Here is an 18,332-nt window from a genome sequence, read left to right on the forward strand (position 1 = left end):
ATCGACGAGACAGAACTTTACAGCGAATTTCAGAAACGCATAGATCACAGCCTTCAATACCCATTCATTTTTTTGAATGGGTCTGACGTAGAAAGTGAACGACTATTATACATCAAACTGAAAATCAAAAACGTTTGCGATGTAAAGATTACATTCGCCATCAAGACGCGATACGATCAGATGTTTCAGTTCAAGGTGTAGGTAAAAAGGTGTATTTACCATCATCATTTACAGGCAGTCCGCGACACATGAACGAGTATACGCAGGATGCCACGACTTATGTTCGAAAGCACGGCCGTCCAGATCTATTTATTACCTTTATATGCAACCCAAAATGGCCAAAAATCGAAATTCTTTTGAAAGGTAACGAGCAAGCTTCCGATCGCCATGATGTTATCTCCAGGGTTTAAACAAAAGCTTTCAAAATTGATGGATGTTGTCATTCGCCATGGAATTTTTTTCGTATGTTATTTGTTGGATATACTCCGTAGAACGGCAGAAACGAAGTTTGCCTCATGCGCATATCCTAATTTGTCTAAAAGAAAAGGTTCATCTTAAAGATATTCATTTAATTATTTCAGCAGAGCTACTCGATAGCAACACGGATCCTAAATTATTTGATATATCAAAAAATATGGTCATGGACCTTGCGGTTAGCTAAATTCAAATTCACCGTGCATGAAGAATAACAGATGTAGCAAGCGCTTCCTGCGAATGTTTTTAAATTCAACAAAAACAGGAACAGATAGTTATCCGTTACCCGAATCAGCAATGTTTATCAAAATTGTAGACAATAAGTGGATCGTACCATATAATCCACTATTATCGAAGATGTTTAAGCTGATATCAACGTGGAATGTTACAACTCGGTAAGAGCAATCAAATATATTTGCAAATACGTGAACAAAGGTAGCGACATGGCTATTCTTCAAATACGTAATGAAAATCCGCATGATGAAGTGCTTCAATATCAGACAGGACGTTATATAAGTGTCAATGAAGCTTTTTGGCGTATTTTTGGATTTGCTATTTATGAAAGATATCCAGCGGTAACCCGTCTTAAGTCTTCACCTTGAAAACGGACAAAGAGTTTACTTTTCATCTGATAATATTCACCGCATTTCAGAAAAGTCGTCAGATACAACACTTACCGCTTTCTTTAAACTATGCCAGAGGGAGAGTTTCTCAAAAAAATCTATTATATTGCGAAGTACCTACATATTATACATGGGATAACTCAAGGAAAAACGTTTACGACGCCGTAGAGGAACACCGGTATCTGCAGCTCCAAACGTTTTTTCATCCAACATTATGTCACGTGTGTACACTGTACATCCGAGTCAATCAGTGTTTTCATTTGAGGATGCTTATTGATCGTATCCAAGGACTTAAAAAATTTGCCGACTTATTTTTCTGTAAACATAGGAGTCTGTTGCACATTTGAAGAGGCTTGCTTTAAACTGGGACGTTTAGAAAATGATGACCACTGGAAAGAGACAATGATTGACGCAATTCTTACAAAACACCTTCTCAGCTTCGATAGTTACTTGCTATTATATTAATATGTTGTGCACAAAGTGACCCACAGTCGGTTTGAAATCAGTTTAGGGAGGAGCTTCCAGAAAATCTTCTACTCGAAAAAAATTCTTAATCCAGACGCAGTTTTAGACAGCGAAATTTACAATCGTGAACTTATTTTATTGTAAAATGTTTGCATTAATACTGGCTCTAAAACATTATCCGAATTAGGACTTCAACCACCTCAACATGATGCTTTCAATGCGACTGAACTGGAATTTGACAAGGAAACAAATTACGATGAAAATGAACTAAGAAGATTTCTTTCAGAGAACAAGGAAAAACTAACAACCGAATAACTTTATGTTTTTAACGCTGTTGTTAATGCCACAAAAAATCATATAAATCTATGTTTATTTTGGATGCCCCTGGTGGAACTAGTAAAACTTTTCTTATCAATTTAATCTTGGCTAAAATAGGAATCAGGAAAGGAATCGCAATAGCTATTGCATCATCCGGAGTTGCTGTTACACTGCTGGAGGGAGGTCGGACAGGATATTCAACTTTAAAATTGCCACTTGATACTGACCACGTAGAAAAAGTTACATGCAATATTTCTAAATCATCAGGAAGAGCAAAATTATTGAAAGAATTCAGTCTCATCGTTTGGGATGAATGCACAATGTCTCATCGGAAAACTTTAGAAACACTTAACAAAACATTACAGGATTTTCAAAATAACACATCTCTTTTTGGAGAGAAAGTATTATTACTTGGAGGAGATTTCCGACAAACCCTTCCTGTTTTACCAAAATCAACAGCGGCCTATGAAATTGACACGTGTCTAAGGAGTTCATGTCTTTGGAGAGAGGTTATGGTACTATCGCTTACAAGTAACATGGAAGTTCATCTTTTAGACGACTGTGAGGCTAAACAGTTTGCCGATCAACTACTAAGAATGGGAAATGGAATTCATCCGTTTGATAATAATCCTATCACCTTTCCCGATAATTTTTGTGTTTGTGTACAATCATCAAATAAATTAATTGAAAAGTTTTCCCGAATTTCGTTGAAAACTACAAAAATCATCACTGGATTCGAGAAAGGGCAATCTTGGCACCTTACAATGGAAGTCGTTAACATTATAAATTCTAATATTATGAAACTCATTCCGGGACCATCAAAGATTTTTCTTTCTATAGATACTATAATGGAGTAAGATGAATCAGTTTTGTATCCAACAGAATTTTTGAATTCCATCATCAACGGAATGCCGCCACATAGGAACTACTGTTATGCTTTCGCGGAATCTGAAGTCACCGAAACTTTGCAATGGCACTCGACTATAAATCAAAAATTTACCAAGAAATGTTGCTTCTACGATAAGAAATATCGTAGAAGCAACATTTCTTTCTGGAAAAAATATAGAGTTGTTTTCGTACCAAGGATTCCAATAATTTTAACCGATCTTCCATTTCAATTCAAACGTTTGCAATTCCCTTTAAGAATATCATACGCAATGACCATCAACAAATCACAAGGACAATCCCTAAACACTGTTGGAAAATAGTTGTTTTGGTCACGGTTAATTATGTATGGCGTGCTCAAGAATTGGTTCACCAAGAAATTTATTCATTCAAGCTGAGAATCGCCTGACAAACAACATAGTTTATATACGACCTGATTGACTACGTGAGATAATAATCGTTTTATTTTTTTATACTTTAGTATATTTTAATGTATTGTAATATATTTTATTTGATTTTACTATATTGTATTTTACTTTATTTTTATTCGCCGACATTATCCAACATCCACGCGATGTTGCTAGTAACATGTATAAAAGTCAGAATCACTTTTAATTAATTTCATGGCTAATGGAGAGAATATCAATTAAAAAATCTTACAGAAATTGCGGTGTAAATTTTTCCTTCAATATGCAAATCATTTACTCCACAAAAAGATTACTGCGAAGCCGGCCCAGTCGACTTCAGCAACAAAAATATAACCCATTTCCTCTACGAAGGGCTAGCTGCTAGCGGCTACTAAATTAACAAAAAAATAAAGGACAAAGAGTTAATATTATTATCAAGAAAATCTCCATGTCTTCTTCAAGTAATCCGTTGAAATATTTCAGCGGAATACTTTTGGAAATCATCCAAAACTCCATCACATCAAGGTCTTGCCCATTTTTCATACCTTATACAGAAACTTTTACCTATACACGCAATTTCCGCAGGTTCACCTGCACTTTATTCCCCGGGTACGATTCCCAGCAGCTCCTGGCCATTTCACAAGCATAAAATATCACTAAAAGAGTAACAATTGGGTTTTGATGAAATTATGAAAAATGCAATTAAGCTGGATTTCATTTTAAACATCACTTCCAAAAATTTCTAAAAATAGAAGGAAAGATACCGAGCTGAGTATATTTAGTCACAAGGATTAAATTTGAAGATTACATAAAAGCTTGTTTATATAAATATATAATCATATATAATAATATCCAATTCTATTAAAAATGTATGCTGTATAGGAATAATTATTTGGTTATTAGATTTAATTAATGGATCCACTAAGATTGATTAAAGTTATTAATCCTTTTTAATTTGTAACTGCTTTTGTAGTATTCAATACATCTGATTATACTGAAGAGATGGGAATCGATAAAAAATATTTGGAACATGAAGAACCAAATACTTGTCAGTACCGTGGTTATCGCAACGGACCTGACCATCCTGACGATCCATATGGTTTATCTGCTCAGTACTGGCATGTCTTTGCTGCTCGACTTGCATTTGTAGTTGTTTTTGAGGTAAGTATTTATTAATGTTAGTGTTCTCATTGTTATAATTTTTGTTACAGATTAAAAAAATTAATTAAAAATTAAACGTTTAAAAATTCAAAACTTAGTCTTCAAGAATCTACTACACTCTAAATCTTAGACTTTAAAGAGAAATTTGTTAGTTAGCAGACGCATTACAATAAATAAATATATTTCACTTCAATCTTATTCATTCAGCCACTAATGTTCCTGATCGTTGAGTATGCGGCTCTGTAATCACATCATGTGTAACTTCAGTCATGAATTTTCAGTGATCTAATTGTTTTCTCAGTGTTGAAAGTTACATATAAAAAAGCTGCATTAAATAAAAGGAAGTAAGAATAGCTCAACAGTACAGCACGAAGGAAGCTCGTTACTGAAATAAAACGAATGAACTTTTTTCCTAATAGTAATTTTAGAAAATTCGACCAATTTTTTAATCGTTTTCATATGCATTCGATTTTTTTGGGGCTGACATGTTTACCATCAATTTTGTATTTCTTTATTGCATCAAAAATTTTTCTTTCCCTAACGCCTGTTTTACTGTTTGCAGACCCGAAAATCGAATTTTCGGGATTTGCGTTTGGAACTTTTTCAGTCTTTAGGCAATGGTATAGCGTATAGGTTCATTACTATGACGTATCCTTCAACAATTTCTACAATTTTTTTTTTTTATACTAGTGCATAAAATTTTCACTATTCATTTCATCATGATACTCGTGAACATCTGGATTCAAATACTCATAAACCACCGTTCAAAAACCCATTTTCACTTCCTACATACGTTACTATTAATTACAGCTGGGGTTTTCACTCCAATTGACAAACCCTTCATAAAAACCTTTTTTGCGCTCTTTAATTCTTTATCCACCCATACCTTTTCCCGTACATGTTCTGCATTACTTCAAGTTTCCTAGATAATAAATTATCTTACACTCTTCTCAAAATCTCTTAATTTCTCTTAAATATTCCCAACGCCATGAAACAATATTTTCGCGTCCAATCGATAGAAAATTATTTTTTTTGGGCGTGAAACGAAAATTCATTGATTTTAAAACACGATGTAATGAACTTCCATAAAAATTCGGCAGTTCAGAATCGGTATTCACGGTATTTAATATTTTGTTCAAGTTAGGAAGCTCGTTATTGAAATAAAACGAATGACCTTTTTTCCTGATAGTAGTTTTAGTAAAATCAACCGAAATTTTAATCGTTTTCACACGCTTTCAATTTTTTTTGGGGGCTGACATGCTTACCATCAATTTTGTATTTCTTTATCGCATCAAAAATCTTTCTTTCGCTAACGTCTGTTTTACTGTTTTCTTTCCAAGCAATATCTCTGACTGTAGATTCATTTATCTTGTTTTAAGATTATATATACTTTGCTGACTATTTTTTTCAGAGCTACTGAAGGGTTTTCCCGGCTTATGTTTCAGAACTGAGTCGCTCATTGTTAAAATCCGATTGGGTCAAAAACAGGGTAAATTAAAACTACTGAAAATAACTCTAAATAAAATTGTTATAAAAATGAAGTATAAAATTGTATCGTACTGTACACAGTAACACGATAACATAACGATTGAAATACTTTCTTTCACCGAACTGAATAATTTTGTGAAGCATTATATATGACGTTGTTGTTGTTAAACATCATAAAAAGACTCAAAAAAAATTTTAACTACTTATCATCGGCATGTCACAGTGCCAGACAAGTGGTAACTTACAGTACACTGTTACAAGCATAAATCAATAATTGCACTTGCACGTGGGAAGGACAGAATTACATTATTAGTCTAATCATTTAAACATTGCTAGTTTAAACACAATCCAAAGGCTGTTGGTTCAAATCCAGTTCAAGCTAATTAAAATTTGCAACGTAATGGATGTCTTCTTACCAAACTAGCTGAAATGAGACACAGATTACAATCTGCGTCATTACAATCTGCAGATTGTAATCTGTGTCTCATTTCTACTAATGGTGGAAATTTTCAAAAATGGTGGCTACATAGAAATATACCATGTATTTCAAAATAAATATCGGGGTTTTAAAGTTATGTAATATCTTTTAAATTTTACTTACATTGATAAATTATACGTGAAATAAAAGAGCAACTCTAACAGTTTTTCCTGCGAATGTTCAATATGAACACCATTCGTCACACGGCACAAATCCAGTTGATTGGAGAGTTCATCCCATACTTTAATTAGCAAGTCTGATTTAATTTATGCAGCAGCTGTTTCAATCCTGTGTCTTGAGTCGGGTAAGTCAGCTGATAACAGCGACATGCACACTTGATCCTTTATAAACCCCCGAAGAAAAAAACACAGGGTCAGATCAGGCGAATGTGGAGGCCATGGCAAACAAGCCCTGTCATCTGGTCCGCAGCAACCAATTGGGAAGAAATTCATTCAACCAGTCACATACAGCATTGTGCCAGTGAGGAGGCACACAATCTTGTTGTCAAATAAAGTTCTGTGATTCCTATTGCAGTAGAGGAAAGATTTCCTAGGACTACGTACAAAAGACTCTGTTACACATTCAACATTGTCTTCAGACACACTCAGTCGTCCTGTACGCTTCTGTTTACAAATACAACCAGTGGTTTCAAATTGTTTATACCATCTATGATGTTACTGTCACTAAAGGATCACAACAGAACTTCAAACGGAAGGCACACTGAACGGTAATTAATTACAGATTTAATTAAAACCCTGCAAACTGCAAAGCACTTTCTGTTAGGATTGCCATCTTTGCTGTTAGCGCTTTCAAGTGAAAGATACAGGAAACAGTTTAAGAGCTTGCACACAGCTAAAACTGTTTGAGGTGCTCTTTCACTTCATGAGTAATTAATAATTGTATCTGAAAGTTGAGAAATATTAAACAGCATTAAACCCCAATATTCATTTTGAAACACTATGCAGTAGGAATACAATGTCTTTTTTTTTTAAGTAATTGTTATTTTCTAATTGTATCGATTTCAACAAAATAAAGTAACTAATCATATTAAATTTTATTAATTTTATATTACACTGTTTTGAAAAAATACCATCTGTAAGGCATAATGCTATTTATTGTTAAAAAATGATAATTCTGTTAATTGATTATAATTTTGTTTATTAATTTATGTTAAAATTAGAGTCTGAGGCTATACAGTTAATCAGGCTCTACTTCTGCAATAATTCATAAAGAATAAAACTTAAAAAAAGATTCTACGTGGTATTCCTCACTGGTCAGTTTTGAAACCGTTACTGTTTATAATTTTTAATGATGAACTATCTCCAACTGGAGATAATATCTGTACTACAACTGTTGGGTAAATTACAACAAAAAATGAAACATAGCTCGTTTGCCAAAGTATTGGACTTTATTAAAAATAAAAAATGAAAAACAATTAGTATCGTAAATATAATTATTGGATAATATTTGCTATTATTTAGCAAATGCTCTTACAGTAATAAAGCTTATTAGAAATATTAGCAAAAAGAAATGAAACTATTACAAAATTCACAATGTACCTCAAAAAACAAAAAAAAAACATTATATCTAAAACAAAATAAACCCTTTGTAAGCAACATTACAAACTTTACATCCCCATTGGTTTTATTTTAGTCAGAAAAATAGCGGTAAAAAGCAGAAAGTAGGTAACTGTGGTAATATCTCAATAAATTAAGGGAGAAAATATTTTTCTGTCAAACTTCAAGATAATAGTAACACCATAGTCAACTAAACACAGGTCTCTTCTTAAGAAAACATAACCGTAAATTAAGGTAGAGAATATTTTCTTTTGTTAATACAGAACTGAATTGTCAGATGCGATGCAGCATATGATTCTAAGCTGAAAATTGTATTACTACAATAATTTAATACAATAATGTCTTTAATCTAATCAAACTGCACACATTTAACACTATAAACACCGACGTATCACTATTTTTGGAATTTTAAGTTTTATCCGTAACAAATTAATGCAAATACAGTGCTATTTAGTTATTTATTTGGTATTATTGGAAGAAGCCATTCTTCTTTCATGAAACATAATCTTAACTACGCTGTAGGACATTAAAAATTGTTTAGCACAAAATGCAGTGTTGCGCAAGCCTACTGATTTTGTACTTTACCTGTGTTAAACAGTCTATAGAATTAATGCAACAAACATGAATTATATTAATTTGGCTAAACCGACTTACGACAGAAATGTAACAACTCCATACAAAATGGGCACGTGAAAAACAATGATTCCATAAAGCATCTTCAATACAAAAACTAAAAAGAAACAATTAACGTTATTTCCTAGGCTAAGGCCTCCGAAATCACCACACTAAACGAGAGAAAGAAAACGAGAACGAGTCGCAGGCAGAACATTCGCACACAGTAGAAGTCTGACCTGCACTGCCGAAGAAGGGGAAGCAAACTAGGCCGTAGACAGAAGAGTGTGTGTGTTGACGACAACAGGTAGTGTGCGAGTGTTAGTGCGAGAAAGAAACAGCATAAACAGGAAGTTTGGGAATGATTAGAGAAACGTAGGGAATTCAGGAACGATAAACATAACAATGATTTTTTTTTATAAACAAGCAACCATTAAAAGAATTACGTATGACTAATAAGATAGTTTCTGAATACGAACAAGTTGAGGAATGACATCATCGCAGATAAAGATAATTAGACTTTTAGAAACTTTGACAACATTAAAATTGGAGAGAACAAAACAGTTATGACTAATTTGGCTAAATAGGGATTGTTTTTATGAATCATTATGACTACAGCAGACAAAATAGAAAATTACAGTGAACTTGACACTACGAGAAGACCTTGAGTTTAAATTTTATTAAAGCTACTAAATTTTATTAAAGCTATTTTATTAAAGCTACTTTACGCATTGGCGTAAACAACAACTTTTGCAAGAAATACTACTTCTACTGTCGACAGTATTCTATACTACCAAAAAAAAGAAGTAATACTGTTAAACTCACATAAAAAGAATAATAACAATGATTACTATATAATAAGAAAATAAATCCAAAATTTCTTACTTTCAGTAAAGTTGAATAAAATTGTGAACTCTTTGGAGGTGAAATTTTCAAGACATTTGATCGGTCCATTTTTAAGTTCGAGGACTCATACAGATTACATTGTTAAGAGGGTACATTTCAATAATCACCGGCTTAATGCTGTTATTAATATTGTAAATCTAGATATTTTAAAATCTGCTCATTTCACTCGCATTAATAGTCTGTTAATCTATGTTATTTTAGTATTGATTGAGATTTATCACATACATCTTTAGTGTTCTTGATGGTTCTACTGTGTCTATAATGCCTCATAGAATTTAATCTTGAAAATAAAAATAAGTGAAATAAAGGTATAATTTTGATAGTTGAAGTCATATTTAACAAACTGTTTTCAAATCATCAAAGTTAAATTACATCGATTGAAGTTTCCACTTGGCTATATATAACTGCCATACTGTTGAAATTTTAAACTCTGAATTTTTATAAAATATTGGATTATTGAACTGTTTAAAAGTCTATCACTCTGGTCCCTTATGCGCCGAGTGATTAGTGAGGTTATACTTCATTTTCAGTGTTTCTTGGCTGTCAGTTGAGTGTGTACCGCCGACAGTATCGAGGCTTGCTGTTGGAGGTGTATTCGGACTGCACAAATTGTAGACTATCATCTGTGTCTTTCTGCAGAGTGACGAGCAGAGATTTATTCAGTGCATACCTGCCTCATCGGGGCGAAAAGGGTGGCATCGACTGCTGGTCGTTAACCCCTGTAACAGGAAAAAGGCCGTGCCTTTTAGTCCTTCTGCGCTCTTGTCAGAGCGAGGGCAGTAATCTGTGTTTTTAGCTGCACGTCTAGTGCTTTGATCAACCGATCCAGTAGCGGCTAAAGGTACAAAGTGTGACAGGAGAACGTAAGGGTCTCCGGCTGCCCGTACTCGCTGCGGGTAGTTGTCACTTGTGGGCTTGCCCAAATTAGTACGGTAGGAGACAGCGAGAATCTCGTTGGTTATCAGGACTTAGGGAATCTTCGGCCATGTCGGAGTTCCAAGAAGTAAAGAAGTCCAGGCGGAAGAGGAAACCAGCGCCGGTACCGTCAACTAGCTACTCAGAGGACGAGGTAAGCGACGCGATGGATACAGGGGCACCCACCCAGGTGTGGTCCTCCCCTGTAGTTGAGGCTTTCAAAAATTCTAAGGGCAGACCTGGCAGTTCTGCCCTGTTGTTGAAAGTAGTCCAGGAGGACCTGGACTACTTGGTTGATTTTCTGACACTTCCCGGCGGAGTCAGTTCGGGGGCGAGGAAAACAATTCTCCCTCGACATGGCAAGTTGAGGGAAACTTTTAAGGCGGTTAGTGAGGGTTTCGAGGCCTTGGCCTCCAAGCCCCAAGAGGTCACGGCTCCCAAGGTGGTTGTTCAGGCCCCAGTGCAGCCCAGGCACTACGCTGAGGTCCTGAAAACCAAACGAGAGGCCAGCAAGGCTGTAAAGAAGCCGGAGGTTATTTTCGTGAATAAGGCAGAGGGCTCGAAGACCACGAGTCAAGACTTGAAGCGCGATTTCCGGGAAGCCCTTCGTGGTGACCGGAATCGGCTTAGGATTCGTGTTATAAGGGAGACCAGTAAAGGGTTAGTTGTTGTTGGGGATAATAAGGAGACGGTCCAAGTCATCAAGGACTCTCCAGCGGTGCAGAAGCTTGAGGTTAAGGTGGACCCCAAGCGGTTGAGGAAGCCCCGAGTCATTATATATGACATCGAGCGGAGTCTCTCTGATGAGGAAGTTCTGTCTCTCATTGGGGAGCAGAATACTGATTTGGATGAGGCCTCGTTCAAAGAGCAGTGATTGGGAAGCGTGATGCCTCTCGGTATCACGGAGTTTTCGAATTAGGTGCTGGTCTCCACCAGAAGTTTTTGTCCGAGGGTAGGGTCTTCGTTGATTTTGCCTCTTGTCGCGTCAAGGAATACCCTGACATGCAGAGGTGCTTCAAATGTTGTAGGTTTGGCCACAGGGCCAAGTTTTGTAAGAATGCGTCGTTCTGCGCGCATTATGGTGAAGAGGGCCACAAGCGTGACGATTGTCCGCAAAAGAAAGAGGCTCCGACTTGCGTTAACTGCAAGCGGTTACGCAAGAGTCATAGGCACTCTATCAACAGTAGGGAGTGTGGTAGTTATTTAAGAGCGGTTGAGGTCTACTTCAACTCGCTCGATGGTTAGGTCCGGTCAACTCAATGCCCAGGGTGCCTATGCGGTCCAAGTAGAGTTAGGTAACGTCGTTGAAAAGCGGAGCCTCGATGTTTTACTTCTACAACACCCGTACGTTGTCAAGGGTGACTGCCAAGTTTTTCAGGCTGGAATAAGTTCCATGTTGGCGAAATTAAATCCGCCGTGCTGTGCAGGAAGTCCATAGATAGTGTCTTTATACGGCAAGCCTCTGACACGCATTACGTCGTTGTTAAGCTGTGGATGGTTTTGACCTAGTTGTGGTTAGTTCGTACTTTCAGTACAAAGATCCCACTGACTTACACTTGGAAAGATGGGATAGAATTATCAGGCTGATAGCGGGTCGTCCTATTCTTATAGGAGTTGATGCGAACGCCAAATCGCTTCTTTGGCACAGTGGGATCACAGATGACGGTGAACTTCTAGAAGGCTTCATCGCGCAGCACCCTTTTGAAGTATTCAATGTCGCCGGCGAGTTGGCTATTTTCGCCGGCGCAGTGAGATTGCGGAGGACCTTCCTTGGTACCAACATTGATGTTACCATAGGTAAGGATATCCCTGGTAGGATTCTGAATTGGTCTGTAGTCTGTGGTCTGTAGAGAGTAGCTGGTTGGTGGACTCGGGACTTGACTGCGATAAAGCAGGCCGTGGGCCGACTCAGGAGAGCCGCACAGCGTGCGCGTGATCCTGACCGGCGCGAGGTCGTGATTGTGGAGTATCATCAGAAAAGGAACGAGTATTTTCATAGTATTAGGACTTCGAAGCGAGATTCCTGGCGCTCTTTTGTTCAAGAGCAGGGGAATAAAGACCCTTGGGGTGTTGTTTATCGAGTACTTGGTCACAAGCGGAAAAAGGACAATCTTCTGGCGGCTCTCTCGACCCAAGACGGCGTTGTAGTTGAGAAAGATCGTGTTCTATCTCTTCTGATGGACGATCTGCTCCCCGATGATACCGAGGTTGGTGAGACCTCGTATCATCGGACAGTTCGAGCGGTGGTTGTAGATTTTAACACAGACTCTGTGTCTTCGGAGATTACTGAGGTGGAAGTCCGCCAAGTAATCAGTAATAAATGTAGCCTTGCTAGGAACAAAGCCCCCGGATATGATGGTATTACGGCGGAGCTCCTTGTTCGCACCCTGCCTGTAATTCTTGGCCCATTGACTAGGGTGTTAAATAGGTGTTTATTCGCCGGGTATTTCCCAGCTTGCTGGAAGCGTGGTATTTTGAAACTGTTATTCAAAGGTGGCGACAAGCACGCCACCGTCAGTTCTTCTTACCGTCCTCTGACGCTCTTGCCAGATGTTGGAAAGGTTTTCGAGAAGGTATTTTACCTCCGCATTAATAGTAGGCTGACTTCAAATCACATGCTGATGGACGACCAGTATGGCTTTAGACCCGGCAAGAGTACAGAGGACGCGATTCTTAGGGTCCTGGATCTGGCTTCAGGCAGTGAGTGCAAATATGTGCTCGGTGTCTTCTTGGACGTATCCGGGGCATTTAATAACTTGTGGTGAGCCTCTGCCTTGTTTTAATTGCAGAAGCGTGGTTGCACGCGGGATGAAATGCAGGCTCTCTCGAGTTACTTCAGCGAAAAAACTGTGGTCCTTCGTGACGGCAGTTCGCAAGTAGGAAAGACCCTGTCAAAAGGATGTCCACAGGGTAGTGTATTAGGTCCACTCGTCTGGACCATTGAGTTCGACTCTCTCATGCGGCTACTTTTGCCCGGTGGCTGTCGCGTTGTGGCTTATGCCGACGATGGGCTGCTGCTGGTCGAGAGCGGTTCGCGTGCTGAGATTGAGCTTAGAGCGGCACAGGCATGTAGGGTTTTGCGGTTGTGGAGTCTTCAGCATAAGATGGTTTTCAGTGCTGAGAAAACCACTATGATGTTTTTGAAGGGCCGGCTAGCTGCAACTCGCCATCCGCGTGTTGTGATGGACGGTCGTTCAATTAGGTATGTCAATCTTCAGAAGTATCTGGGTGTTATCCTTGATGAGAGGCTTCTCTTCAAGGAGCACCTGCAGTATGTGGCGAAGAAGGCAGTTGATGCTTTCTCTCCGGACATGGTGCCTTTAGGGATAAATTGGCTAGGTTTAGGTTGGTTGATTCCGGCTTCACGGTGTCATCGACTGTAGGCTCGATGACACCGTGGACCATGTCCTATACATATGTCCCCGGTACGAAGCTGAGCGTACCAGAGTTACTAGGGAACTCAAGAGAGTAAACTCTGTTTTGGATCTACGAGTCAACTGGAGGACTCGTAGAGAGTGGACAATAGTTGCTGGCTTCCTTCGCTTCCTCGCCCTGAGCAGGACTGCCGAAGGGATTTAGTAGGTGATAGGAACCTGGGTGGCTAGGGACCGCCTGGGCAGTTGACTGGCCGAAGGTATGCGCTTAAGGCAGCGTGCCTCGGTTAGAATAATTGGTGTTATTTTGTTGGAATAAGGCTGTCGGCGGAGTTTAGGCCGCTGCCAACGGGAATGGTTATCCTTATCCCGGGGGGTGCGGTCGCGCTTCGAGGAGGGCATTTTGTGAGCTAACAACACTGTCGGCGGGGCGTCTCTGGATGCCGCTTCGGTGGTATGCAGCAGCGTTTCGACGGCGGTTTACGAAAGATGGTGAATGTCACGCGTGACTCCGCGATGGAGCTGTGTGGGAGTAGGCATTTATTCTCCTCTCCCGGGCAGACCGGAGCTGAGTCAGTTAGGAAACTCATTTCGAGTAATAAACGGGGTTCTTAAGGCAACTAGGTCTAAATTTCGCTATGTTAAAACTTTTAGTGGGAAAGTTTTGTTATAGTGGTTGTTTTGCTCGGATCTGAGGCATTCGATAAATTGGCTCAATAACAGTTAGTGCTAGGCGCGAGGTCTTCATTCCGCCGTTAGGCTTATAGCTTAGTTCCTGAGGCCGACGTGGTAGCTGCAGGTGTCCGTTGTCTTCTTTCTGATGGCATAAACTTAAAAACTACTATCGGGGTGAATTTTACCGATGTAGATGTCCCTCGGGGCATCTGCATCGCTGGCATCTCTGCGGGGCCTGAACTGAAAGCTGTGGTGTGCAATCAGTTTGAGGGCGAGAAGATGTCCTCCGTTAAAGCCACTACTGGCCAGGAACGGAGGGGGTGGTGTAGCGATCGGACACGCTACGAGGTGGGATCTTCTCCCCTCGGGGGGGAATCGAGATGTTTAAAAGTCTGAAAGAAATATCTTAAATAAGGGCATGAAAATATTTAGTTGAAATCGGTAAAAGATCCATTAACCACATAGTTAATGACCATAGACCAAACACAATGACATTAGACATAGACTAACTTAACTACATAATTGTGGTTTGGAAGAAATACCACTAAATATGGAAAAGCCAGACACCATGCACAATTTAATTTCAATATAATATTAAAATCAGCTTACCAATAGGTTAGTTAATTCCCTCAAATATTTTAGGCTATTCTGCCATCTTCAGGAAGATTGATCTTATAATAATTTAGAATAAAAATTAACAAAATAAAATTGTTAGAATCATAACAATTGATTGTCATAAGTTAAAAATTGTAAATTTGAAGTAAAATTATGTACGTCCGGTTACAAACCGGACATATGTTTTAACTTATGACAATCAACTGTTATGATTCTAACAATTTTATTTTTTAAATTTTATATATTTTTATTCTAAATTATTATAAGATCAATCTTCCTGAAGATGGCAGAATAGCCAAAATATTTGAGGGAATTAAGTAATCTATTGGTACGCTGATTTTAGTAATATATTTAAATTAAATTATATTTTACCAACAGTGCCATGTTTGCAAAACTTAACATGTACTATACACGTAGGATTATTTAGAAAGATCCTATCTATTAATTTGTCTTGACGAAATGAATAATATAGAATTTTTTTAACACTCAAAAGTCAAACTATATATAGAAGAAATTTTAAGAACTTTAAGATGACTTTTTCGGGCAAACTATTAACTGTCCTGTATTTAAATTTAAACTCAAAATTTAAATTAAATTAAATTCAAACTACTAAGTTCCAGGATTTATTACACTTCAATCAAGAAATAAGACCACCAAAAGCAGAAAAGTGCAAAGATGATATACTTAGAGATTAGAGAAAGTACCTTTACTCATATCTGAATCATTGGCTATGATTAAATAAAAAATTAAGTTAATTAAATATTATGTTTTAGTTTACAAGTCATCTAAACTGTTTCATTCTTTGTTAAAGTTTGTCAAACAGCTTTGCGATGAAACAAAACAACACAATCAAAAAAGTGAATTTCTGTTTCCTTATAAACATATGTCTCATAAATGTTTAAGTGAAATGAAACACAATGGTCAAATTACTAAGTGATTAATTATAATTATAACAGTGTATTAACACTGAAATAATGAAATAATTTCATTATTTCATAATGAAATATGAATAAGTATACAAATTACGTTATAACTTCAATTTTTGTAATCTGTATACGATCATTTATAAAAGATTTATGACTGATAATTGAATTATATTTTTTTCAGCATCTAGTGTTTGCACTCACTGGCATATTGGCATATACCATTCCAGATGTACCTAGTCAAGTTCGTAACCAAATTAAACATGAACGACTGTTAGCAAAGGAAATGAAATATCAACGTGGTATAAAAGGGGATGATATTGATGAACTGATTCGTAATCCAAGAATAAGTGAGTTTATTCGACGAAGCTCTTTGGACAGAAGATTTAGTAGAAATTCTAGTACTAGCACTAATATTAGGTAGCATTGTTTAGATCTTTCTTTGTTTTATGGCAGAAAAATCTTATTTTTTTGGTATATATTAGTAATTAGAGTACAATCAAACAAATATTAGGTAGCATTGTTTAGATCTTTCTTTGTTTTATGGCAGAAAAATCTTATTTTTTTGGTATATATTAGTAATTAGAGTACAATCAAACAAATATTAGGTAGCATTGTTTAGATCTTTCTTTGTTTTATGGCAGAAAAATCTTATTTTTTTGGTATATATTAGTAATTAGAGTACAATCAAACAATTCTACTTGTATTAAGTTACCAAGAAAGCAGTTAATTATATATAAATTAAAAAGGCATCAATATTATTTTAAAAACAAAAATGGGCAAACAATCATTTTTGGTTCTGTTGTTATGCATATGCAGATTTCCTGTTAAAAAAAAATGTAAATATAGTCAACTCTAGATTAATTAGAATTCAGTAATCCATTTAAAACTGCAAACACCAACTAAAACACTAATAAAATAAAAATTTATGAATTCTTTTGACATTATCCCTCTTCCATTTGACTGAAGTATTATTTGAATGTATTCTTACACACCTAAATATTCATATTCATTTCCACAGCCAGTAAATTAAAATATGTGTATAAACTATAACGTGTTATTATTTACTTATCAGAAATAGAATTTCAGACTGAACATAATTTATTTTGTTTTATTACTTACAGACTCTGGTATAATACATGAACAAGAGTTGGCTGTATTAATAATTTTTCATCAGTGTCAAAATAGTAAATTCAGAATAATGTACTCGTATATTTCTGACTGAAATAAACATTTTAAAATTTTATAAATGTACTATGTTTCTATAATCAGTAGAAAAATAAAAAAACTTTTAGTTGTGACCACTACGATTAAAAGAACTTGTCTGAAGTAATACAGGTGATCCATAGGATCAGCTGAATGACCAAAAGCAGTTGATTTAATCCATACAAATAAATAAGAGAAAATCATGCACTTATTACACTAGTAAATCTATAAACAGTAGTCTTACACAGCTGATTACTTAAAATAACCATGAAAGATAAAAAAAGTGACTTAATTTTATAATATAATTTACAGACACAAAATAATGAAAATGTAAAAAACTTGAAACAAATAAATGCTAGTCTATGATGTGGCCATAAGTATCAAACATTTAACAAATCTACAACAGAGTATAAAAGCAAAACTTTATATGCTGAATAGATTAAGTAGTTTGTGCATTTGATATCCTGACACCATTGAAATATCCAAGTATGACAAATGTCATTCCAGACAATAAAACACTTAAACTGCACATTCTGCTCACTTAGACAAGCATCATTTTGATGTGGTGGTCTTATTCTAAAATTCTGGCTAAAAGTACTTATTTTGTAACAGAATACTATTTTGTTAATAATATTTTTAATATTTACAAAATACTAGTTTGTAATTACGAAACATTATATCACTTCATTTATTTGTCAATTAGTTTTGTTTATTATTATTTCTTTATTCTTTTTTCATTTACTTTTTTACATATGTATATTTTTCCATGGATTTCGACTGATGAAGATTTTAATGATCAAAATGACCATCTAGATTTTAGATTTTAAGTAAACTTTTTATTCCACATTACTGGAGGACAACCAGGTTTTCCAGTTTATCACAATGTAATTGATTAAACATAAATGTGGCCATTCAGTTTTACTACAAAAGTTAATTTTTGTTTAACGAAAATCAAACATAAGTAATCAAATTTTAATAAAATTTTTAATTTATATTAAAAATTCACTTATATTTTTCTAATTTTTCAAAAAATCTTCATTGTTTCTGGTGGCATACTTTGGTACTTACTGCATTACACCACATTAAAAATTACTGTATTTTCATATTGGTTAACACTAGAAAAGGGATTATTGCTTTCAACCTGTGAAGGGATTGCCTGTGATCGGGTAGTTTATGATCTTGCCAAAGAACCAAAATATGAAATACCCTGACAGTTAATTTGTAATACGT

The 18,332-nt window shown here is 36.2% G+C and overlaps 1 protein-coding gene across 1 annotated transcript in view; it reads left to right on the plus strand.

Annotated features, from left to right (window-relative positions):
- Positions 1-16,434, plus strand: part of LOC142322621 (anoctamin-4-like) — a 101,980-nt gene extending 85,546 nt beyond the window's left edge. Inside the window, exons 20-21 of the mRNA XM_075361697.1 lie at positions 4,146-4,333; positions 16,081-16,434. Coding sequence (XP_075217812.1) covers positions 4,146-4,333; positions 16,081-16,320 — 428 coding nt within the window. The 3' untranslated portion in view covers positions 16,321-16,434. The remainder of the gene's footprint in view (positions 1-4,145; positions 4,334-16,080) is intronic.
- The last annotated feature ends 1,898 nt before the right edge of the window (positions 16,435-18,332 follow it).

Source organism: Lycorma delicatula, chromosome 4 (assembly GCF_047948215.1).
Source record: "Lycorma delicatula isolate Av1 chromosome 4, ASM4794821v1, whole genome shotgun sequence".
Classification (NCBI taxonomy): domain Eukaryota; kingdom Metazoa; phylum Arthropoda; class Insecta; order Hemiptera; family Fulgoridae; genus Lycorma; species Lycorma delicatula.